At 49.1% G+C, this 25872-nt stretch overlaps 1 protein-coding gene across 1 annotated transcript in view; it reads right to left on the bottom strand.

The window, feature by feature from the left end:
• Positions 1–4051: 4051 nt before the first annotated feature.
• The window catches only part of CALB2 (calbindin 2), a 29381-nt gene continuing 7560 nt past the window's right edge, over positions 4052–25872 (bottom strand). Inside the window, exons 2-11 of the mRNA XM_014840832.3 lie at positions 20987–21063; positions 18511–18600; positions 15834–15914; positions 11272–11328; positions 10593–10670; positions 10019–10074; positions 9667–9706; positions 9434–9487; positions 8542–8613; positions 4052–4764 (exon numbers count right to left, since the gene is read on the bottom strand). Coding sequence (XP_014696318.1) covers positions 4648–4764; positions 8542–8613; positions 9434–9487; positions 9667–9706; positions 10019–10074; positions 10593–10670; positions 11272–11328; positions 15834–15914; positions 18511–18600; positions 20987–21063 — 722 coding nt within the window. The 3' untranslated portion in view covers positions 4052–4647. The remainder of the gene's footprint in view (positions 4765–8541; positions 8614–9433; positions 9488–9666; positions 9707–10018; positions 10075–10592; positions 10671–11271; positions 11329–15833; positions 15915–18510; positions 18601–20986; positions 21064–25872) is intronic.

Here is a 25872-nt window from a genome sequence, read left to right on the forward strand (position 1 = left end):
GTTACTGTTTTCCTCATCCATCAGGCCCAGGAGCCCTTAGGCTCTCAGCAACCAGGAACTGTCGTATTCGCTACCGTGTCCCCAGCATCCAGCATTGGTTCATCTCGCAGACAGTGGTTGAACGCCAACAATGTGAACATGCCATCTGTTTTCTGTTGGTGTCCTGACAGAGACACCAAGTGCCAGGCAGCATGCCCCCAATCCTAGTTCCCCCTCCACCCTTCCCCAAACCTGCTCCTCTCCCATCTCGGTGGCTGCACCCACTAGGCATCCAGTTGCTCAAGCTAACAGCCTTGGAGTCATTCTTGACTCCTGTCTTTCTCTCATATCGCTTATCCATTCCTTAGCAAGACATTTTGATTGAATCTTAGCAACTGGTCCAGAATCTGATGTTTAACATCACCTCCCCACCACTTCCTTGGTCCAAGTCACCAGCATTTCTCAACTGCACTGGTGCGTCAGCCTCCTAACTGGTGTCTGTTTTCTCTCTTGCCTCCTATAGTTTAGTGTCCACACAGGAGCCAGAGTGACCTTTAAGATACATCAAATTATGTCGTTTCTTTGATGTCGCCCCTTCAGTGGCTTCCCTTGACACAACAAGATCTGAAGTCCTTTCCATCACGGCCTTCAATGTACCACGTGACCTGGCCTCACTTGTTTCCCCAATCTCATCTACTGTTCACCCCTTTCCTTCATTCTGCCTTGGCCCCAGTGACCTTCTTTGTGAGCCTATGGGGAACTCTTCCACCTCAGGGCCTTTGCACTTGCTGTTTCTTCTGTCTGGACTCTCTTCCTCAAGATGGCAGCAAGGTTCACTCCCTTACCTCACTCATGTCTCCACTTGAATGTCATCTTTTCAGAGAACCTAAAATAACCCTCGCCCCTTTCTGTCCCTTTCCCTTGTTGAACTTTTCTTTAGAGCACTTATCACTACATCATGAATATTTTTATCTATGTTTATGTCTTTCACCTTACAGTATAAGCTTCATGAAGGTCCTCAATAAATGTTTGTTATTGGATGAAGACAATGGATCCCAATGGACAAGGTGCCCACGGGAGTGGCACCCGAGCTGAACATTGGGAAGCCAAGGAGGGGACCCAGAGGAAGAGACAGTTCCTTTGTTACTGCTGCCAAGGGGTCTGTGGGCCACACATTCGAAGGTGCTGGAGGACACCAAAGGGGGCCCTCCTCATGGGGTCACATGTTCCCTGAGTGGTCAGGGGCACGCCTTCTCAGTGCCACCAGAGCTATCCCTCCTGTCTTTGTCTTCTCATTGTGTCCCCATGCAACATACGGTAGAAGGTAGTTATCAAGAAAATATCTTTGTTTTTAGCACTTTCCTTGGAAAAACCGCAGGGTCCAAACCCTTTGGAGGTTGTTCCCAGTGACTTGGCACCTGGTGGATTTGAACAGCCTGCTCTGGGAACGTCTCATCTTGGTCTTGAGATGCAACCTAATTCCAGCTTATTGAGCTAAGGTTCTGAGCACAGCCCTCCTCCTCGGGACTTCCTAAGTGGACTTGATGCCCCTGGGCACTTTCCTTTCTTTTAATAGATTGTTTCTGCTGGCTTTTGTGGTAGAAGCTGGGGCAGTTGATGGAGAAACTCAGCCAAGCCAAGAGAAAGGTGCTGGAGAACCTATGTATCCCTCACAGGGGCGAGGCCGTTCCTGGGTGGACCTGGGAGGACCTGGGAGACTAGGACGGAACACAGGTGCCCCCCAGGTCCCCTTGCTCCAAACTATAGAGTCAGATGGGTTCGTGCCTGGCTTTCGGTAATCTTTCCAAAGGGAATTGTGCAAATGTACCCCAGAGACAATTGCATTTGAGGTTGAAATCTCTGTATCTGAAAGGGCTGCTCTATCCCTGACTTTGGCTCAGGTCCCAAGCCCCTATTTGGAATGGGAAATCCCACTCAGGGGCAGGGAGCTTGGCTAGGATCTTCCTTCAAAAGGTTGTGTTTGGAGCTCACCAGCTCCTAATGCATCTGTGAGTCAGGCAGCAACCAAGTCCAGTGTTCATGGAGAGAAAGAAGCAGTTAAAATGAATCCCAGGTGCCACCCTATGCTCCCTGTCACCTCAGCCCCTGTTCACCTGGCATGGTCTCCTTAACACAGGACAGTCTGAAGACATCACTAATGATGGCACCATGATGGCCTTGGGATCGCTCTCCTCTCTCCCTTTGTCCCGATGAACAGATATCTGCATTCAGAATGCCCTAAACGGGCTCCTTAAGGAGACGAAGTCTCCTTGAGAGCATGAGTTTCCCCTTCCACTGAGCAGAAAGTGTGCCTGGAGAAAGGGCTCCAGCACACCCGGGTCTGGGAGCTGCAACCGGGTAGAAAAGGACCCTGCTCTGTCCCCGCGTGGATCTAAACCGGGCAACTGCTCCACCCCACCTTGCCCCGATGCTTTGAGGGGAGCGCAGATAGAGCAGTGTGTGTCTGGGAGGGCAGGTGTGAACCTGCAGACTGGGCTACAGCACCTCGTCGGAAGACCAGGGATGACGGGGTGATGGCACTTAGTGGACAGGAGGTGCCCTGTAGGATACACAGGGAGGGCAGGGAAATGGATCGGTATTCGGAAGTGCAGCAGGGCCTCGTGGGAGTGGTTAGATGGCCCCTCTCCCTCTGCTCTCTCCCTTTCTATCTTTCTCATTCTCTCTTATTCTGTTTGTTTCTCTGTCTCTGTCTCTCTCTCATTCTGTCTCTCTCTCTCTGTCTCCCTCCTTCCTTCCTGTGCTTTTCTCTGCGTATTTTCTCCACTATTCTGACTGGCTCCCTCTCCCAGGCTCTTGGTTTCTACTCTTCCCAGCATCAGTCGGGGCTTTGGTTTTGGATTGCCATGGTGCCACCTCTCAGCCTCGGAGCTATAGCACTACCTAGCCCCAGTGCCACATGGTCTGCCTGACAGCCTGGATCTCAACCCCGGATTCCGGGAGACTCTTACTGGCCCAGCTTGGACCAGATGTCCCCTCTCAGCCCAGTCAGCTGCAGGCAGGCGGAGAGGGGTCAGGTGGCTCACTGGGCTCCACCATCCGGCTTGTGAACAGCATGGCTTCTCTTGGAAAGGGGTGTGGCTTGGAAAGAAATGAAGCTTATATCTGATCCAGGTATATCTACCCCTCTGGGGTCCATTGATCTAGATGGGTTCCTGGAAATCAAATAGAGGACATTTCCAAAGGTGACTTCAGAGTCACACCTGCCGTATTTGAGTCTTAGCTCTGCCACTTCAGAGTTGTATCACCTTGAACAAGTTACTGTCTTTGAGCTTTAGTTTCTTCATCTGACAATAGTATCCATTGCATAAGATTGTTGTGGGATTAAATGAGGTCATGTCAAAATGCATCTTGTAGGCAGTCAATAAATGATAGCATTAAAAAAAATGAGTTATCTCTCTACTCTAGGATCTCAAAGAGCTCTATGGACCCAAAGGCCAAGCTGGCCCTATATCAAGGGGCACGTGACGAGTTGTTGTGAGCTAAACTGGACTTTGAGGAGGAGAAGTTAGGTTTGTGGCATTCTAGGACTCCTGGTTGGAGCTCCCCCTGCTTGCTGGAGGTCACCTAGCCCCACTGTTCCACACCTCACTGGTATCCCTACCCCAAAGTGTGTGGATCTAATCTGTGGGATTCATACCCTGGCTCTGCCCCCAACTGGCCATGAGATGTGGGGCTGGTTACTTAATCTCTGAGTTTCGGGGTCTTTACAGTGGAGACAACCGCAGCACCTCTCTCAGAGGCTTAAGAGAGATACCTCAGCTAGACTGTTCAGCACAATACCTGGCACTTAGTAAGTTTCACTGAGCTGGTAACTGCTGTTATAACCTCGGAGAGGTAGAAAGAAACAGGGAGCAAAGAACAGACAGGTTGCTGAACAGATAGGCAGTGGATGGCGAGTGAAAGCCCAGAGTCCTGGGGTCCCAGGGCCCTGCTTTAGTGGTTCTGCCCCAGTCGGACAGTCCTGACGCCCTCCCCCGTCCATGGGAGAACAGGCTCTCTTTGTCAAGACGGGCTGCGAACCGTAGAAGCTGACCACTCGACCAGAACTGGGTGAGCTTCCATGGCAGAACGTTTCCATTTTATTGTCTGTAAACTCTTCTTTGGTAAACAAGAAGACAAGGAACCCAAAGAGAAAAGGAGCACAGTGAGTCAAGAAGACAAGAGAGGGCCGCTGCTCTCCACAAACACGGACTCTGAAAAGACAGCTACACCATTAGCGGGGAGGTGGATGGAACCTGGAGTTTGGGGAGGGTGGTGGCATCGGGGAGGGGCGGAGGGGAGCGAGAGGGAAGGGCTAGTCTGTTGGACACAGAAGCCTAAATCATACAGTGAATGAGCTCATGCATCACAGCGAAGAGAATGAGGGAACCTCCACCTGGGCCCCGCCCACCTTCCATGCAGTTGGTGCCCCGCTGCAGGCAGAGCAGAGTGTCCCTCACATCACATCACGGCTGGGTTGGGTTGGAGAGGGCTCCAGGAGGCCCGTCAGCAGCCCATTCTCCATCTCTCCTTTCCTGCTCTGCAGGCTGGCGTGTGCAGGTCGCAGGGACCGGGGCAGGGGCGCTCGTGATCTCTGGGTCTGGGTAGAGGGGGCTGGGTAGCAGGGGCAGGTCTGGGGGAGGTGGAGAAGCAGCCCTTGTCCCCAGTTTACATGGGGGGCTCGCTGCAGAGGACAATCTCCAGGTCCTTGCGGTAGAGCTTCCCGGCCTCGGCCAAGGACATGACGCTCTTCCTGTAGTTGGTGAGCTGTTGGATGTTCATTTCCTAGGAGACAGAGGCAGCAGGTAAGAGCAGGCTCAGTGGAGGGCCCCACCCAAATGGCCCCCTGGCTCAGTCACAAACACACTCCCCGGAAGCTTTCTCTCATCCCATCCCAGTGCAAGTGGCCCAGAGGGATAAAAAGCATGGGCTTTGGAGTCAGAAAGCCCTGGGTTAAAACCCTCTGTCTTTCTCCTACTGGCTGCATTGCTTTGGGGAAAGTATTCAACCTTCCCGAGTCTCAGCTGCCTCCTCCATAAAACGGGTACACTGGTGGGCCTGCCTCACTGAGGAGTCATGACGGTTAAACGAGGGAATGGACGTAAATGACACCTAGCACAGTACCTGACACAGGGTATGCACTCCCCAAACAGTAGCTGTTGTGATGACAGCCATTATCGCTGCATAACGTGTATAAATTCCTCTACCCCATGGGCCTCCGTTTACTCAGTCTGGGTCCCTGCAAGTGAGGGACAGAATGCCGGGGAGACTCCCTGGTCTTGTCTTCAGGCCCCTTGGACCATACTTCCCTAAGCCGCCCCTGTTTAAACAAGGAACTCTAACTCCTGCCTGCTCCAGCAGCAAAGCTCACCAGCCTATACTTCTTGTTCACCGGCTATTTGCTGCCTTCAGAGGTGCCCCGTGAACGTACGTGCAGTCTCATATAAAATGGAGGCCAACATCAAAGAGGACACCAACATCTAATAAGCCTTGTTTTGAATACATACTTTATGAGACTTGCTTTGGATGCAAATAGCCAATAGGTCTGAAATATAGCAAAGCCATCATCAACATTGGAAAATCACTTAACAACTATCTTTTCCTTTCCTTTCCTTCCTGCCTACCTTCTTCTCCTCTCCCCTCCTCTGCTCTTTCACCCCTTCCCCTTCCCTCCCCTCCTTCCTTCCTCCTCCTCCTCCTCCTCCTCCTCCTTCTTTTGTATTGAAAATGTTGACAGATATTTTTTAATACTTTCCCTTCTAGGCTGATGGGTCATTGTCCTTACTCAGCTAATGAGAAAACTGAGGTACAAAGACAATAGGCTAAAGGACTGGACCAACTCCACAGTCAGAAATGTCCTTAGTCCCCTGAGTCCCAAAGCCTGTCCAATGATTTACTTGGCTCACCTGTCCTCACTCGCATCTTTTTCGGTGCTCAAAGGTCAGTCTCTTTTTGCATTGTTTCGGGACATCCCCTCCTGTTAATGATTCCCGGTTTTTGTGCCACCACCCAGCGCAAAGGCACTTTGCAAGCATCCCTAGATTTGGGGGACATCTTCCCTGAAGTTGTGAAATCCCTAGAAAAGTCACCTAACTCATAACGCTAGGGTGTGCCGAGCTATCTACCACTCAGTTAGGGGCCAGGTAAGGGACCCCATATATCAACCCCTGAGCTTGAGGGGACTCCCCCACCCTCCCCGTGCAGTGTGGCAGCAAGAGTCTCAGCAGCATGGAGAGAGGGGATGCTCACTTTCTCTGTCTAGGAATTTTGCTTGAAGCTGGGGAAGCCTTTAGCGAGTTGCCTCAGGAGCGCTAAGAAATGTCCAAGTTTGATGCCATCAGCCTATCCCTCAGGAGCCTCAAACATTAATCTGCTCAGAAACCGTATCACAGTCCATGCGGCACCAGTAAAACGGAACGAGCATCTGCCATGTGGGGTCACCAGTAATGGCCGTTCCCTTCCCAACCCAGGTGCTGGGATTTACGGTCCCGCAGCTCTCTCTTTCGACTGATTCATTCCCTCCATCCCCAGATGCCAAATGTGGAGCTCACCACAGGTGGAAGGCTCCCAGGTAAACAACTTTATTAATATCCTTGTTCTCTAACCTTCAGAATTGCTTCCTAACCCCAACACCTGGTTCTCTTTTTTTCTCCCACATCTCGAGTCAACTGATATAGCCCTATGAGTTGTCTTTTGTGTTAATCAAGAAAGAGCCTCATGGTGATGACCAGGAAATTTGAGATTTAATGCATGCTTTCAGGGTCAACCAACCTCAGGTGTAAGGCAGGACAATACGGAGAAAAATTATGCCTCATTAATACAATTACAGTTAAAGATATTGTCCATCATGATGCCCAACATTCCTTGGACACATACGGGTGCATAAATAATTTTCTCCTGGAATTTGGTGCCAAGAAAAAGTTTGCTGAGTTCTAACGCTTGGTGAGTACTTCCTTCTTCCCAGGAAGTGTTTGCTTACTTATAATTTATTTTCCGTCTCTTTCAAAAGCCAATTGTAGGTAACATAAAGAAAAAAAATAAACAGGATGAAAGAAATGAAGGATGATACTCAGGATAAAGATAAAGACATCAGAAAGCAATTAGACAGGGAGACAGACAGACTCAGAGGCTGCGATGAATTTTTTTCCCTGAAACTGAGCATTAAATTTAGCTCTAGCCTGGCAGCCAAGACAGTTAGACAACGCAAAGATTTATAGAGCATTCATCATCTAATTGAAGAAAGCAGCAAAACCATTTGCTCAGAGAAAGACATTTTCCAGGATGTGAAGGAAGATGAGCCGCAAAAGCTTGTCGCCTGGTTTCTGTTCCACCTGACCCCTCCCACCCAGGGCCCCAGAGGAGCCCATAGAGGGTCTCCTGGGGTCTGTCCAAGAGGCAACGCGACCAGCAAAGTAATAGAGTTTAATTCTCAGACTTTTGTTTGAGGGGAACAAATTCTTCCATGACTCCTTTTAGCCTCTTCCCCAGTTCCAGATGCTGCAGTTAATCCATTCAGAAACCCTCACCTCCAACTGGCCCCTGCTCTCCAAAATCTCTCCTTGTGTTAAAAGTCTTTTTTTGGGGCCAGCCCCGTGGCCGAATGATTAAGTTCCTGCGATCTGCTTCGGCGGCCCAGGGTTTCGCTGGTTCGGATCCTGGGCAAGGACATGGCACCGTTTGTCAGGCCGTGCTGAGGCGGCGTCCCACATGCCACAACCAGAAGGACCCACAACGAAAATATACAACTATGTACTGGGGGGATTTGGGGAGAAAAAAGCAGGAAAAAAAAAAAAAGACTGGCAACAGTTGTTAGCTTAGGTGCCAACCTAAAAAAAAAAAAGTCTTTTTTGTTGGCAATGTGGCTGATACTTCCAGGAACTGGGCTGTATCAAAACTGCCATTGCCTCATCATAGCATCATTTACAGCAGCCAACAGATGGAAGCAACCCAAGTGTCCGTCCATGGATGAACAGATAAACAAAATGTAGAATAGACATCCAACGGAATATTATTCAGCCTTAAAAAGGAAGGAAATTTTGACACATGCTATAACATGGAAGAATCTTGAAGACATTATGCTAAGTGAAATAAACCAGTCACAAAAAGACAAATGCTGTATCGTTCCACTTATATGAAGTATCCAGAGCAGTCAAATTCATAAAGACAGAAAGTAGAATGGTGGGTGCCAGGGGCTGAAGGGAAGGAGGAATCAATGGGGACAGAGTTTCATTTTGGGAAGATGAAAAAAGCTCCGGAGATGGATGGTGGTGATGCTTGCACAACTTTGTGAATGTACTTAATGCCACTGAACTATACACTTAAAAATGGCTAAGATGGCCAACTTTATGTTATGTATATTTACCACAGTAAAAGTAAAAGAATACAAAACATCAATCAAGCAACCAGAGAAAACAAAACCAAAACAAAAAACGGGCATTGCCTTGTTAGGGCTGATCCGGGGGGAGCAGAATGCACTCCGCGGCGTTCCTTCCCACCCCTCCCTCAGAGGCCTCTCTGCTCCCCTGGGGACACCGCCCCAGGCCTCTGGGCTCAGCTGCTCACCTTCTTGTTTTTCTCATACAGATCCTTCAGCAGGGCATCCAGTTCATTCTCATCAATGTAGCCACTTCCGTCCTGGGGGTGCGGCGCAGAGGGTCAGCACAGAGCTCTAGAAATCGGGCCCCTTGACCCCTGACCTTGCCTCTTGCTCCCCCCCGACCCATTCCAGGGAGGTCACAGAGTCTAACCTTCCCTTTAGACTGTGCATAAGGAGGTGCTCAGACTGTGCGGCGTCAAAATAACACGTCGCTTTTGACTTTATGAGTCAGTACAGGAATGGGACAGTTCAGGACAAACTTTTGATAGCCTTTCATGCTGGTGTTTTTTGTTTGCATTGAAAATATGAGGTTCAAGAAGTATTTAGCCAACTCCCTAAGTGCCACATTCCATAATACGACGTCAAGATGAACACAGGGGCTGATTAAAGTTTACCCCTAACCCTTTATCTATAAGGAAGGCCACTGGAGTCCCACAGGCATGGGGCAGCTAAGGTAGGGGTGACGGGTGGCAAGGAGGTCCTCTCACGCCCCACTTCCTAGAAAAAACACCTGGCTCCCATGCAAAACCATGACTTGGCACGAAGGGGCAGTACTGAGCACCTCCTCCCTTTGGCCCCAGCAACATAATCACGCCCTAGCTCCGAGCACAACCCTCTGCCACGAGCTGTTCTCTCCTGCAATTTCAAGGAACCGAGACCTTGGGCTCCACAGGCTACAGATTGCGAATGACATTTGTCTTCTCACCCAGCAGAAGATGGGAACCAAAAGGGACTGGAAGAAACCACAGGGTCCGAGCTGCCCCTCCGACAGCTCGTCTATTCCTAAGGATGAAGTTGAGCCATTCCGGTAAGCGGGCTCCCCTGGTGGTGGGGCCCCTGCACTGTCCTCCCTCTTACCTTGTCGTAAAATGTGAAGATCGCGTTGAACTCCTCTGAGGTCAGCTTCATGCCCTGGAAGGCCCAAGGTATTAAAGAGAGAAGCAAAAGCCCCGGAGTGTGAGAGTGTGTGAGTGTGTGTGTGTGTGCGTGCGTGTGTGTGCAGTGGACTGGGGGACAGGAACGTGGAAGGGTGAAGCTCAGAGGGATGAGGGAAAGGGAAGAAGTGAAGAAAAGCAAAGTGACCCTTTTACCTGAAATTTAAGCAGGAAATTTTCCTGTACGGGCAAGAGTCTGGAAGAAAATGTCAGAGCAGAGATTAGGAGACAGAGCAGAGGCAAGAACAACTCAGGCATCGGGGGATGCAAAAGCAGCATCTGTAGTTATGGAAACGGCCTCTGAGCACTTAATAATCAGGAGTTAGTGGAAAGCTCTAGAGAGAGGAAAGCAGACACACGGAGGTGTTGTCTAGCTTTGCCTTGAACTTTGTGACACCTGACCCGTCACTTTTCCCACTGATTGATCTTAGAGATGGGGACAGTAGCTCAGGAATGATCTGCAGGGATCTTATTAAAAGTGACACTGGGGGTGAGGGCAGGCACTTACCGGGACATCTCTGAGAGGCCCAATTTGCCATCCCCGTTCAAGTCAAACATCCGTAGCTGTTGGGGACAGAAAGAGGTACCTAGGCTATTCACTTTGCCCTTCTCTCATGTGGGCCCTTGACCTGCCATCCCCTCTACTGGAGAGGAACGAAGATGGGCGGAGTGTGCTCATGCCTCCTCTGAGGTCTCCTGGAGGCCAGGGACCAACATGGTCTAAATCAGTCATTGGGAAGACAGCAGGGGCTCTGTCACTGCTCCCCTCTTCCCTTCTCAGGGAGAGGGCCGCAGAGGCCGGCAGACCAGCAGGCCAGCACCAAAGGCCCACCCTCTCCAAGTTTATCCTCTCCCGGAGCTGCAGAGGCTGTCACGAAAACAGATGTTTCCAGACTTACACTGGCCCAGGAGGCAGCTCAATGGGACCTCAGAGAGAGGGGCCATGAACTAGCATCCCTTTTGCCAGCTGCCAATGGGAGTCACTTCACCCAGGCCCAGAGAATCAGCCAACAAAAGACTCTGCAACCCAGAAATCCACCAGCTTGAGCCCCCGGGGAGGAGGGACACTTCGGCCCACTCACTATGGTTTGGGTGTACTCTTGGAGCTTGGGTTCATCGTACGGCCGGTTTGCCTTCTTCAGTAGGTCCGACAGGAATCCCTGGAATACAAAAGGCCTCTTCGAGCTCTGACTCATTCAGTCAGTCCCTCACTCCCTTGTTCACTCAGTCATTCAGTCAACATTGTTTTTGGAGGTCTACCACTTGTATAGCTTACATCCCTCATAATTCCCTAACCCCTTAATGCTTGTGGAGTGACCTTGAAGGCCTAGGGGTAGCTCCTGGCTGCAAACTCGCCCCACAAGACAGGCAGTAGAAACTGGCTGTGGCTCCTCAGAGAGCCAGGACACAGAGCTAAGCAGTGCCTGGGATCACCGTTCCAGAGGAATCTAGGGGTAGACATACAAGCCAGAAGGCCAGTCTGCTGGACCCGCCTTGAGGATGCCTGTCCTGGGCACTGATGTGCAGAGGAGTGTGGTTTGGTTGCACTCTATGGCCTTACAGCCCCATGTTACTGACTTTACACGGCTGCCCCAAACACGTCCAACAATTCAGAGCCAAGCATGTGTACTCCTAAGCAGACCACAAACCCATGTTTCTCACCCAACGTCTCTGCCCCCTCCAGGCTCCTTAAACCCGCCACCACTCTGGCCTCAGTGACATCCTCTGAGGCCTCCACACCCTCCCCAAGCCCCAGCCTACCTTCAGCTCATTGGCTTCAATGTAGCCACTTCTGTCTGTGTCATACTTCCGCCAAGCCTGCAATGGGAACATCAACCCGTTCGCAAAGACCTATCAACATCTTTAAGCCTCCCTCCATTTCCTTTAATGGGCCAGGCCAGGTCTTGATATTCAAGAATATTATAGTGAGGTGGGGATGTGGATGTGGTCAAGCCCAGTCTCTTCAATGTCACAGATGAAGAAATGAGGGAAGATGTCTTGGCCAAGGTCACACAGAGAGGGAAAAAATCTGCTCGGATAAGGTCTCCCTACTCGAACTGGCTACAGGCCTGGGTCTCTTTTCAGATCATCGTGTAACCAAGTTATGGTTTTCTAAGATGCTAACCAGGTAGCTTTGACCAGGGCTAGCACTAGGATGTACTGGATCTGATTTTTGCTGTGGGTATATAGGGTGTACTTTTACTGCTCTGGAAGCTTCTCATTCTCTGTGTGGGGGCTGGGGGCAAGGGTAAGAACTCTCTGGAAGGGGCAGAAACAGGCTTTGGTTATTCTTCACTGTACTCCCGCCTCCATCCCTCCATCGTGATGCATATGGCGGTCATGTCTGAAGGTAGAGCAGAATTGGTAGTGTAATCAGTATGTTTAGAATATCCCAAGGCCACTCCCCCACCTTTCTGAGAAAAAGGATCACTCCCCTTTTTTTTCAGGAAACCACCCCTCTCCCATACTCAGTCCATATGGTTCAAGAGGGGTTGACCCATCTCCAGAGGTAGACATGTGACCTAGGCCTGGACAATCGATCTCTCCCACACTGGTTGTGGGCTCTGATCTGAGTCCCAATTATTTGGTGCATGTGTAGAGTCCTGCTGACTACAGCATCTAGGACGTCAAAGAGAAGCAGCGCTTCAGGAGGTGACATGAGTCTGACCACCTCCTTCCTCTATGTTCTGGCCATCTGAGCAAGAGCAGACATTACACAGGAGAAATAAGGAAAAACAGTTGTAGTGGTTTTAAGATGTCCACAAATTCTTCACCTCCCTTCCAAAGGTGGAGCTCGATTCCTATCTCCTTGATCATGAGCTGGACTTAGTGACTTGCTTCTAATGAACAGAATATGGCAGATTTGACAGTGTGGGGCTTCCGAGCCTGGGTCACAAAGGTATTGAGGTTTCTTTCTTGTTCTCTCTCTTGGATCACTCCCTATGGAGGAAGCCAGCTGCCATGTTGTAAGGACACTCAAGCAGCCGTATAGAAAGGCTCATGTAGTGAGGAACTGAGGCCTCTTGCCAACAGCCACATGATTGTGCCATCTTGGAAATGTATCTTCCAGCTCCAGTCAAGCCTTCAGATGACTGCAGCCCAGCTGACACCTTTTTTTTTTTGAGGAAGATTAGCCCTGAGGTAACATCTGCCGCCAATCCTCCTCTTTTTTCTGAGGAAGACTGGCTCTGAGCTAACATCGGTGCCCATCTTCCTCTACTTTATACGTGGGATGCCTGCCATAGCATGGCTTGACAAGTGGTATGTATGTGCACACCTGGGATCCGAACCAGCAAACCCTGGGCCGCTGAATTGGAATGTGTGAACTTAACCACTGTGCCATTGGGCTGGTGCCCCAACTGGCATCTTGACCTTTATCTCATGAGAGACGCTGAGCCAGAACCACCCAGCTAAGCTGTTCCCAAGTTCCTGATCACAGAAACTGTGAAATAATAAATGTTCGTTGACTTAGGCTGCTAAATTTTGGGGGTAATTTGTTATGCAGCAAGAGGTAACTAATATGATGGTCCTGAGAAAATATGGTCCTGTATACAACTGCCGGAAAACTCCAGCCTTTTACCCAGGCCATCTGGTGGAGAGGAGGAGTACCATGGTGGGGAGTGGGGGAGGGTGCTGCCTGTATCTGTGACAAAAAGGCCCAGAGAACCCTGCTTCCCAAATCTTTAGTCTATTTTGATGCCTGATCATATTTCTTAGATTTTCTTTCAAGTTTTCTTCCCTTGATTTTTCTTTCCTTCTCCCTTGGCTCTAAACTGCACACCTGGACGCCAGCAACACTTGATTTTCTGAGAGTCGGCAAGCACTAATTCTTTTCCCAAATTTAACCTCCTCTTTTCCAAATCATGTCCCCCTTTTATTGTCAGGAGTGTGGGAGTTCATAGATATTTTAGGATCTTTCTCTCATACCAGCAAACAAGGCTGTGTAACTCTCACAGTATAGGAGCGGCTCAGGAAAGTTGATCCTGATTCTTTTTTAGTTATGGGTCAACGAGCAAATCGCAGCAAAAAGCTAGACTTATACTACAGACGACTTGGGGAGATGGTATTTGATTCAGGGAGCGTCCTTTCTCTGGGGACAAACAATGCCCAGTTCTGTCAAAATATTCCTTCCTTGGCCAGAAAGCCTACTCTTGAGAAAGTACTAAGAAATGTGTGTTTTCACATATGAAGGTTTTCAAATATGAATTTACCGACCACCTGCATGCATTCAGTACATTAGAATTGAGTTCTTCTAGGTTGAGCCTTGACTGGGAGAAAGGCAGACACCCCTTAAATTGCCTAGAAGGAGGATAACCTGAAGGGACCCCAGACCCTGCACAGAGCAAAGCACTTGGCTGCTCTTCGGAGTGAGAGCACCCCAGCAGCCTGACCTCCCCCACCCCGCCCCCCCGCACTGGATCTGCCCCTCCCCCACGCTCTCATGCTCCCTTCTCTGCCCCTTTCAGTACTTTGTGCTCATCCCTCGGTGGGTCATTATTCTCTTCCCATTCAAGGTAAAGAGTTCAACAGACCTGGGCTTTGTGAAATCTGAAAGAAATCCTGAGGTGCCACTAAAATTAGAAATTAAAATCTCGTGCTGAGCCGTGGGGTGGGAGCTATCTGATGGCACAAGCCTTTCAGGGCTACTCAGGGACCATTTCATGTTTCCAGCTGATAAAAATGGAACAAACAGACAGCCCCAGAAGGGGATGGCGGGGTCCCAGGAAACTTGAGAGGAGGAGCGGCTCCGTAGTTATACTGGGGCTTATAGGATAAAAGTAGATAAGAATACGGAGTTGTGCCAACCACATAGAGAGAAACCACTAATGATTTTGAGAGAGAGAGGGAGAAAGAGGTGTTTTTTGCCCCTCTTTAAGCATCTCTGCCTCCTCCAAGCTATCATCATCCCCATTTTACAGACCAGAGGTGGTACAGACGCCAATCTTTGTCTGCCTTCCTATCAGGAAAGGACCGGTCAGGCATAACACTCCCTTTTCTACAGAGAGAAAAATGGACACTCACAAAAGCCACACCTTGACAAGTTCCAAGTATACGCAGGACTTTCCCCCCCAGATAGGCGAGAGAAGGATTAAGAAGAGAATCCAGGATGTCAATGACCAGTTTACGGAATCTTGCTATCTTGAAAAATCTGGAGAAAATTGTTTCAAGCACCATAAAATTAAATCCATATTTGATGCTTCTGCAAGCTGCCGTTTAAAAAATAACTCTTCCACCCTGAGAATTGGTTATTTCTAACCGACTTTCTATCCACGTGGGGAACTCGCTGCCATGCGGGTTTCTGGGCTAGCTCTCCAGTCATTTTAGGCAGTGAATCATGGAGTGGGGATTACCGGTGGCTGGAAATGGATTTAACGTGACGAACGGCAACTCTGAGTCACGCTGAAGGCCAGCCGTTATTTATCACAGCAGGCGGTATGTGTGTGGGGGGTATGGGTTGAGTTTCACTCTGAGGGCGCAGAGCCCCAGAAAAATAGCAAGAAATAATTGGTAGTATGCTGGGCATCAGGATTAGTAATATAGCTGGTTGAACCATATGGAACTTCCAATTTCTGTAAATCAAAAATGGTTAAATATCAGCAACTTCACATGGTTCAATCTATTGGTTGAATGTTACTCAAAGGACACTTGAGTGTGGACGTCCGATTTCACAGGAGGATCTCAAAGAGTTTCTGTTGCAAAGACGGCAATGTCCATTTTAAAGGGGACACTGAAACCCAGACCGCAGTCAAAGATCAAACCTGGAAGATACTAGAAACTGGAATTCTCACGGGGCTTTTCCAGCTTTAAGACGGTACCTAAACCCATCCCTGCCAAGCATGTTCTTTGGAACTCTGACTTTGAGGGACACTAACGTTAGTGAGTGAGAACAAAGGATGGGGGACCCTGGAGCCAAAGAGAGTGAAATGGGTCTCTTCAGGATTTCTCAGAACCTATAATATGCAAACGACTGTGACAAATCCCCAAACGGGAGATAGAGTGTAAACAGCATTTCCCAAACATACTTGACCCAGGCTTACTTTTTACCTTATTCCCCACACTTCAGTGTGCACACACATCGCCCGGGAAGCTTGTTAAAATGTAGATTCTGACTCAGTGGGAAGGGGACTCTGTATGTCTAACAAGCACCCACATGATGAGGATGCTGACGCTGCTGGTCCATGGACCACACTTTGAATAGCGAAGCGGTAAGGGGTTTAGTGTCTCCCAGGGATGGTTCCCAGGCATTCGAGTGGGCCTGGCTCCTGAACATGGGCGAAAGGCAGGCCCCAGTGTGCAGACGGAAGGCAGCGCCTCGGCCTCACCTCCATAAACTCGGCGCTGGAGCCCACGTGCTGCCTGAAGCACAGAAGGAAGTTCTCCTCAGTCGGCAGGATCTGCGCCAGCTGGGGGATCAGAGAGCAACAGTAACATTATGGAGGGCCCCGCCAGGGAGCAGAGCAGACTTCCCTGTAGGAAGGATGGAAAATGGCCAGTGGGAGGCAGCGTGGGAGGTGCATTTTGGTCCATTCTGCTTTCTTCCTTGAGAACAGCCCTTCAAAGGGGGAAGAAGGATGTTCTGAGAAGTACAGCTGAGTCACCTCAAACCTTAGCGTTTGAGTACTTGGAGGGACAGAAAGCGGTGCCACTTTATAAATGCAAGTCCCAGACTCAAAAGAATACTGAATAGATTATTCCATATATATAAAATTCTAAAAAATGCAAACCCATCCGAGGTTGGCGGTTGCCAGTACAGGATGGTCTACACCAGGCGGGGGAACTCCGGTGGCGATAGAATTGCTGTATTTGGATTGTGGTGGTGATTACATGGCTGTATGCAACTGTCTAAACTCATGGAACTTTCCACTTCAAATTGATGCAGTTTATTGTATATAAATTATACCTCAACAAATCTGACTTAAAAAATGCAAGTACCCTTGTGGAGCCAACACGGCCGGCTGCCCTCCCAACTGGCGTTCCCCCTTCTTCTGCTTCCAGCATCCTTGGTCACAGGCAAATCCTGATTAGCCTCAGCTAAACATGCTAATCCTATTTCTCTTGCCAGTGATTGGCTTATGGGTAGGCAGGTGACCTAGTCTTGGCCAATGAAATGTGAGAGGAGGTCTACTTCTGGGAAAGGTTTCCTTGTTCTTATGAGGAACCTGATCAGATTAGCTCTTTCTGCATCTGCTTGGTTGTATCTGGCTGTGATGCCTGGAACGGCTGCAGCCAGCTTGCTACCAGCCTGAGGATCAAGCTGTTTTGGGAGCAGAGAACAGAACCAAGAGAACTACAGAGAAGTGGAGCTGGATGCCTGGCCTCCTTCACCTGGAGTCAACCTTGCCCATGGCCATTCTCATTAGGAGCCTCTCGTCGTTTAAACCAGGAGTCGGTCAACTATGGCCAGATCTGGCCCAATGCCTGTTTCTATAAATAAACTTGTATTGGAACAGGACCACGCCCATTCATTTACATATTGCCTGCGGCTGCTTTTGTGCCACAAAGGCAGAATTGAAGAGTTGTGATAGAGCCTGTATGGCATGTAAACCCTAAAACGTTTACTAGAATCTGGATCTCTGTAGAAAAAGTCTGCAGACCCCTGGTTTAAGCCCATTTGGGTCAGGATGTTCTGAGACTTACAGTTTAGGCATCTACAGTGGCTGCTGTTGGTGCCTGTCCCAGATCCCCTTTAACTAGGCTGGTGGGCCATCACTCAGCTGCTGTGAAGGGTGACTGCCAATGGCTCATAGCTGTCCCCTACAGGAGAACTGCCCTTCACCAAATTAGGGCTGCCCCACCCAGCTTCCCCACCCCCACCCAACCTGCAGGGGGCAGCCTGCATCCAAGGACTGACTGATACAGGGGTACAAAGGACCATCCCCTGCCTGCCTCAAGGGGGGACCAACTCTGTGGCACAATCCACACTCCAGAGCTCCCCATGAGATCAGGCAAGACTAGGCTCCAGCTGAGACCACGCGCTTAGCTCCTTCCTCTGCCCTTTCCTGCTGCCCTCTCTCCCCTTCTCTTGAGCGCTCTCCCTCAATAAATCCCATCCACTGGAATCTCTGTCTGTCTCTGCTTCCCCAGGGGCGGGGGACTACGCCCTCAGTGTGGGCCACCATCATTATTCTTGACCCCTTGACCACGGGTTGCCAGCTGATTGTCAGAGCTATTTAGTTAGGCCTGCACACATGTGCATAAGTGTATGTGTCTATATGAGTGTATGTGTGTAGGCATGTATATATAAATTGTTAAATTAAATAAGAACGCCAATAGACTGAGGTGGCCTTCATGCCTTAGTGGCTCATGTAAGCAAACCAAAATCTAAACCAACAGCCAAAACAGCCAACTAGGCTTTCCCAAATAATGCAACCACTTAAGCTACAGCCATCAAATCATCTCCTTGTTTTGCTTCTGCCTCTTCTCTATCAAAGTCTTTCCCTGAGCTTCTGTCAGTGGAGCGTTCCTAACCACTTCCGGTTTGGCACTGCCCCATTGGAATAGACTTTTGCTCAAATATACTTAAAAGTTGTTTAATATGCCTCAGTTTATCTTTTAACAATCTGTATATATCTATGCGTATATGAATACATGTGTGTATATATATACACATAAATTATAATGCTATAACTATAAATTATTTACATTTATATGTAAATATTTTATATTTATATATAGTTATAAGTATATATAAATTATATATAAGTATACATATAAATATTTATACATATATATCAGTATACACATAAATATTTATATATTTATGTGTTGAGCAATTGAGATGTCATCTTTGTCTTAGGGCGGTCGTTAGTGCTTCCTCCTTCCTTGTGAGACACAGAAAAAGCCCCATCTCTACTCTTTGGTCAGCCTAAGTCTATGGGTGGGGTGGGGGACTTCAAGACCAGTGCCTCATGTAGACCCCTAGGACACCTGTGCATGGAGAGGCACAGGCAACACATGGCCCTTCCCATGCAAGCTCTGAGCCAGGGCAACAGGACTCACCTCTGCCATCTCAATTTTCCCATCTGAGTTCTTGTCATACTTCTGCATGAACTCCTTCATCTTCTCCCCAAAGTTGTCACTCTTTGACATCTAGGGAAAGACAAAAGGGGCTGACTTCCTGCTGGGTCCCATGTGAACTGAGGCTTTTCCGCCCGCTCGGTGCAGCAGTGCTGGGAATCATTTCGCAGCCTAAATCTGCAGGCATAGAACCAGGCTGAGCCAATCCCCTGAGAGATCAGGGCGGCACCCTTTTCCTTTTCAGGATCCCTCCAAATCCAAACAGTCTCTTCTTTGAGGCTCAGTCACATAATTTTCAAAGGGGAACAGGACAAGTGGACATGCTCTGTGCCATGTAATTAAACACGCCCCTCTGCCTTTGAGATGGATTAAACCACAGCTCTATCAGAAGGGCGAGGACTTACTCCCATCACTCAGATGTGAGGACTGTGGCCCCATCAGTTTACTGAGGCAGCTTTTAATAAAGTCCCACTTATTCCAGTGGCCCCCAATAGGTTCTAAGCAGTCCACCATCGTAAGGTGAACGCTCATTTTCCTTTTTAAAGACTAACCGGCAATTCCACATATTTTTCACTCTGATTTTTTGCCGGGAAGAATGTCAAGAAAAAGTCTTCATATAGCTGAGGGGTAATTTGGATAGTCCCCTAGATTACTGTGACTACTAAAAGGGCGAAGAACTTGAAATTTGGGGTGGGTTGTGTGTTTCCTAGGATTGGGCCGAGGAGAAGTCTACTAACTCTTAGGGTTTTTTTCTGAATCCCTTCTATTGTTTTTTACCTTTGGAACTGGTCTCAATTTATCAATATTTATTTGTTTATCAGTATCTATTGCTTTACATTTACAAATGTGCATGGAACGATCCTGGCTCTTATCACAAATGTGGTTATCCTATATAATTTTTACGACAGTCCCGCTGAGGTCAGTAGCCTCTCCATTTTACACACAAATGGAGGCCAAGATGAAGTGACTTCTCCCGAGGTCACCAGTTAGTGTCGCCAGAATTTGAACTCATGGCTCTTGCTTCCATGGCCAATATCCTTTCCATTATATAACAGCTGCTCTGAGAACCAGTCGGGGATGATGTCAGTAGAGAAGGTTGTTGACAGACTTGAAAATCACCCCTGATGCTATCTGAGGAAGGGAATGACTAAGAGAAGGATTTCAGATTTGAAGCGCTTCATAAAAACACATTCTTCCACCTACCGCATGATCCCAGAATCAGTTGTGAAGCCTGTGTTTTCTGTGATCCAGGCTTCATTACCCTAGTAATGAGAGGTGATGGGGGAACTGTTGATAAACAAAGCCATGAATCACCTCCATCGCTTAAGACCATTGCCTGGCCCTCCTCCTCACTGGGGCACTCTGCCGAGCTCTGAACCAGGAGCTGGCCAGAGGATCTGTGACTCATCTCCCCAACCGCTCCATGAAGACTTGCTAATAAGAAGTGGATTGGCCAATAGACACACAGGAGGGGAGAGTAGAGAGACCCCCAAATGACCCGGGAGTGGTGGGGGGAGGGAGCGGGTCTGACTCTGTATATTCGAGAACCAGACATGGAATCATATCAGGCTACCTCCTACCACCTTAGCATTTCAGTGTTTCAGATGCTCTTCCAAAAGGCTTTAGTGAATTCAGTGGTCCCAAGCTGGCACCAGGGCAAACAACGTCCATGCCGTTAAGGGGCTGGGACATGATCTGGAGTCACTTCAAGAAGGTTAAGAAGGGCAGTCTGACACCTCCACACATAAGGCCAGCCAGCACCACCTGGTTCAGATACTGGTTTGGAGCAATCCTCCATTTTCCTTTAGGTCCTTCCTGAGGATTCCAGCCTTTGTTGGTCTAGAACAGTGTTTCTCTATTGGGGATGATTCTGTAGCCCCCACAGGGGACATGTGGCAATGTCTGGAGACATTTTTGATTGTCACAACTTGGAGGGGTGCTGCTGGCATCTCACGGGTAGAGGCCAGAGATGCTGCTAATCACCCTACAATGCACAGGACAGTTCCCCGCAACAAAGAATTATCCAGGCCCAAATGTCAACAGTTCTGAGGCTAAGAAACTCTGGTCCAGAATAAAGTCACTTGAAACCCCCTAGGCACCCAGTGTTGAGTCACGACCCCTTGGAGCATCTAAGATAGGCTGTGGACTCTTCCCTAGGAAAAAATACTTTTTATACACACATCCACAGACACAAAGCTTTGCAGTTTTGGGGGGTTCATCAATCCCTGGTGTCCGTTCATGAACACCCACCCAAGCACCCAAAGATATCGAGGTCAGGGACTCTTTTGAAGGAGTATTTCAATTTTTAAAAATCCTTACAAATAAAAGAAAAACCAAGTGTCAAGACCAGAGATGTCAGGCCCACTGATGGGTTGTATAACCTGGGATAGACAATGCTCAAAGTTATGGTCAGGATGACAGAAAATCCCAAATAATTGGAAGAGAGGTCCAGGCTTACCATGCCAGAGCCTTTTCTTGCCTTCTCCAGCTCTTGGAAAAAGTTTTCTAGCTCTTTACCTTCAATATACCCATTTCCTGCAAAGATAGCAAAGAAAAAAAAGTAATTAACATCAGAGCTAAATAGTAAGATGGATGGTGGGGGGCGGGGAGTCAGGCGCTCCATGGAGAACACCTTCTCCTCACTGGTCAACAAGCAGGTGTCAGGGCCAGCCCTGGACTGTTAGGGATGTAGGTCCTGCCCTCAGGGCATTTGCAACTGTAGAGATCCGAGGTCAATAACGGTGTGTCTTTGGGGTATACATGTGGTAGTCAGAGAACACTGGCAGGGACCAGCATCTGGGCCATGCTGGCAGAGGTGGGCAGGAGCTGGGAGCTGTCCTTCGCCAGCTGGGCGAGCAGTGGGAGCTGGGGATCTGACAGGGGACAACAGGTCATCAGCATCAAGGCTTGTCAGCAGGTGGCAGACCCTGGACAACAGGTGAATGGGGTCAGAGGCAGAACTTGGGGGTCTGGGGTAGGAGGGTACACTGAGTTGAAGAATGTCCCCCCAAAATCCACGTTCACCTAGAACCTCAGAATGTGACCTTATTTGGAAATAGGGTCTTTGCAGATGTAATTAGTTAAGATGAGGTCACACTAGATTAGGGTGGGCCCTAAATCCAACGACTGGTGTCCTTATAAGAAGGCCATTTGAAGACACAGAGAGATACACAGGGAAGAAGGCCATGTGAAGACAGAGGCAGAGATTGGAGTGACACATCTCCAAGCTAAGGAGCGCCATGGATTGCTGGCAACCACTAGGAGCCAGGACGAAGACACGGAACACGTTGCCCCTCAGAGCCTGGAACCAATCCTGCCAACACCTTGGCCTTCCGGCCTCTAGAACTGTGAGAGAATAAATTTCTGTTGTTTTAAGCCCACCCAGTATCTGGTAGTTTGTCACGGCAGCTCCAAGAAACTGACACGGAAGGGAGGGGTGGAAAGAGGAGGGCAGGGCATCTATCCCACGGGTGGGGCACCCGAGAGAGTGGGTCACAGGGACGAAGCACAGGGGAGGCAACCCATGACACGGTAACGAAGGCGGGACTCTGAGGTCGGTGGAGGCAGACAAACCCTGGTTCTGCTGCAGTCACCCGCTGAACGACTTTGGGAAAGTTATTTAACCCGTCTCATCTGCAAAATGGGTTACTTTAATTAAACGGGGATTTTGTACGTAAAACCCAGCCCATTACAAGTGCACCGTAAAAGTTGCTATAATTTGAGTTCAATTAAACAAACCTGCCTCTAAGATGGGAACGAACCTGGGTGAAAAGTGCAGTTATAGGACCAGAGCCCAAAGGCAATGCCAAACTTGCAAGATAACATGAAAAGTGAGAGGTCCTTGAGGTTCTCAACCCTTGAACCCAGCTGGCCTAGAGACCAGGCTGAACTGAGTCCACCGCCACAGTCACTGGTCTCTGCTGTGGCGGGAGGAGGCATTTGTGGGTGGGAGGTCAGACAGGCCTCAGGCAAGGCTCCCCACACTGCGGCAAACCAGACCATCCTGGGATCTTTAAAAAATATGGATGTCTGGCTCCCACGCCCAGACATTCTGACGTAATTGGTTTGGGGTGTGAACTAAGCATCGTGATTTATTTTTAAAGCTCCCCAGGTGATTTCCATGTACAGCAGGGTTTGGAAACCACTGGCCTAAAGTGAGGTTCTAAATCTGATCTAAAGCATTGAGCAAGGTTCCCACAGACAACCTTCAACTTGAACAGGAAGGGGAGACCGTGGCTTGCTTCGAGGGCAAATGGAATTACAAACTAAACAAAGAAAATAAAAAAGAAGTATTTACCCTGGCCCTGGGGGGCTGAGGGGGTGTGAGGGCGGGGTATGTGTGAGTCCCAGCCTCTCCCCCTAAGAATTTAGATTCCGAATAAATAACCTTAGAGGTGCCCTCTCGTGGAGAAGATGCCACAATAAATACTGTATGAAGAGAATCACTTGAGATGAATTACTAGGTATTCTTGTCTGCAAGCAAAAGATGTGCTTGTAATAGGGGCAAGACTTGAGATCTTTTTTTTGGCCCTAAGCTAGAGTGGTCAAATTTCTTCTAGGATGTTCTGCAAAGCTTCTTGGGAGAGTTGGAGTTTCACAGTGTGTGCCTAAGGGCTTGCAAGGCTAGGTGGAGTTGGCGGGTGCTGGTGGGAAGAGGTTTCCAGGCCAAAAGGCAGTCATGTAGTTGATCTTGCCCCCTAGCTGAAGAAACGAGTGATTTTTCTCTCCCTGGTCACTCCTTGCGGTATCTGGCTATTCTGCCATTTCTTAGGCAGGAGGCTGAGCTCAGCTCTGGGCCCAGGTGCAGCTTCCGGAAGCCCGAGGCTGGGGTTGGAGCGGGGGCTTGGAGCTCGTACTGTGAGCACGCATTGGGATTCCATGAAGCGGAGGCTCAGAGGTGGGCCCCGAGCCAGGCCTGGGCTGACACGTGATGAGTGCGTGTGTGTCTGTTTCGTGACTGTATCAGGAGGCGGCTGCAATGAACTTGGGCGGCCAGCCCGACAGCGCAGCAGGATGTGTTTCAAAGAGCAGCTGCCACTCAGCTCTGAAGACAGTCCCCCCTAACCATCGCTGTTGGGCCTGCTTTGCACGGGGCTGCCCTGCCATTTCTTCTCCAGCTCCTTCACTGCAGTGCAGGGTGTCCGCAGATTACTGGCCCTTCTTGTCGGGGCAGCAACACCTGGTTCTTCCCCTGCTTTTATCACTCACGGATTCGCTCTGGGATGTCACCTCTCTGAACTTCAGTTTCTTCGCCTATAAAATGGGGATAATGATAATGTCTTCTTCATACAGCTGCAGTGAAGATTAAATGCAGCGATGATAACACACATAAAGCGCTGGCCCGTAGTGAGCCTCAAAAATGCCAGCGGTCATTACCACCACGGCGGGTGTTTCTGCCTGCTGCCCACACCAGGGAACATGTTGGCCTTGGGCTGCTTGCTTCAGGCTGGGATGGTTTGGAGATGCAGAGGGAGGGCAAAGCAGGCAAGGCCAGCATGCAGCCAAGCCCCATCGAGCAATCTGAACTGAAAGAGGAAAAGTAGAAAAGGGCAGACCTATGGGACCCACCTTTTCCTCGGGGTTTCTCTGAAACTTACAAAGAATAAATGTATTTATTTTTACTTCACCTTGTTCTAGAAAGGTTCAAGGTGGTTTAACAACCTCAAGAACCAGACGATCAGCCAATGCCTTGCCCAGCAGGAAAGTGTGGATACTTCCAAACATCAATACCTCCTCACAAATATAACACTTTTAATTTTTCAAAGCACTTTCACCTTCTTTCTTTTCTTTGGCAGATAATTTGAGGCCTCACTATGTGTAAGGCCCCATGTGGGTTGCCATGGGAGATATGACGATGTGTAAGAGCCAGCTCCTGTCCTCCAAGTGGTCACAATCCTTTCGGACACACAGGATCACAACATTGCACAGTAGAATTCTCTCCTTGTGACAGAAGAAACTGAGGCACAGAGAAGGTAAGCAACTTGCTCAGGATCACACAGCGAGGCAGGACCAGAACTGGGGAGTCCTAATTCCTGATCTAGGCTCCATTCATTCACTCAGCATTTACTGAGCATCTGCTTTGTGCTGGCTGGGTGCTAGGCAGTGGCGTGTCCTTGAGCCTGCCATGCCAGGAATTCCAACACCACCTCCCTCTCTGTCCCCTGCCCCAACAAAGGGACAGACAAGTGGTTCAATTTGACAAGTCTTTATTTTTTTAACTGAACAACAGTTCAACTTTGTACCTGGAGCTGAGGGAGCAATAGCCAAGTCCTAGACGTGAGCCTGTTCCTCCAGAGCATTCGATGGTCTCCTGGGGAGAGGCAGCCAGACAAGAATGGCTGAAACCAACCAGGTGAAGGCAGAGGGTCAGGAGCAAAGATCAGGTAGGCAGGCAGGGGCTACGGGGCCCAGAAGGGGCATCCTCCATCACTGGGGGAAAGGCCTTGGCTACTTGGTTTCCCTCTGAGCTACTCCCCATCCATCACCCAGGATGCATCTATTGTCCCTGGCTGGGGTAGAGGACAGGTTGGCTGACGTCCTTTGAGGGAGGACTTCAGCATGGATAGAGCTGTTTCCATGACCCTCATACAGGGAGGTGGGGTGACTGGCCGCCAAGCAAATCTCACGTGGATGAGCATCAGTGAAGATGTGGTTACCATGGCAACCATCACTCCTTACCTCCTTATCAAACCACACCCAGTGAACATTAGGGAGAGGGGGCTGGGTGGGAGCCAAGGACCCTGCATCCTTCCTTATTCTCTCTCACTGCCATTCTTCACCACCACTGTGCCTTGCTCTCCCCAAATTTAAAGTGAGACAACACTTCTTTACAATTAAACTGATCACAGACACTTGGAAAGCCTTGACCAAAAGATGCTCTGCCCCACAGTTGTAAGGGGCCCTGAGATCTGTGTGCACAGATTTTCTAAAAGTTGACCAGGTAAGAGGAACCTGAGTAAGAGGTATAATTCTACCACCAGCTCTGTGACTGTCCATGCGACGTTGAACAAGTTAATCTCTCTGAACCTCAATTTCTTTATCTCTAAAATGAGTATAACTGTTTATGCCCTTTCTACTTCATAGAGCCATTGTGACAGCCGTACCTAGTAATGCTGCAAAAGCGTTCTGGAAAATGTAAAATCTCACATAAATGGAAAGCATCATTTTTATACTCTGTGCTCCTAAGGTCTTCTGAACAATTCCATAGGTGAAAACCCTTCGGCCCAGAGTTCCAGCAGGACTGCTATCTTTGGAGCACCAGTTTGCAGCCCAGGCTGCTTATTAGGGTCACCTGGGGAGCTTTTAAAACAACACCACTGCTTGGGCCTCACCCTCAGCACTTTT

The sequence above is a fragment of the Equus asinus genome, chromosome 28 (genome assembly GCF_041296235.1).
Source record: "Equus asinus isolate D_3611 breed Donkey chromosome 28, EquAss-T2T_v2, whole genome shotgun sequence".
Taxonomy (NCBI): domain Eukaryota; kingdom Metazoa; phylum Chordata; class Mammalia; order Perissodactyla; family Equidae; genus Equus; species Equus asinus.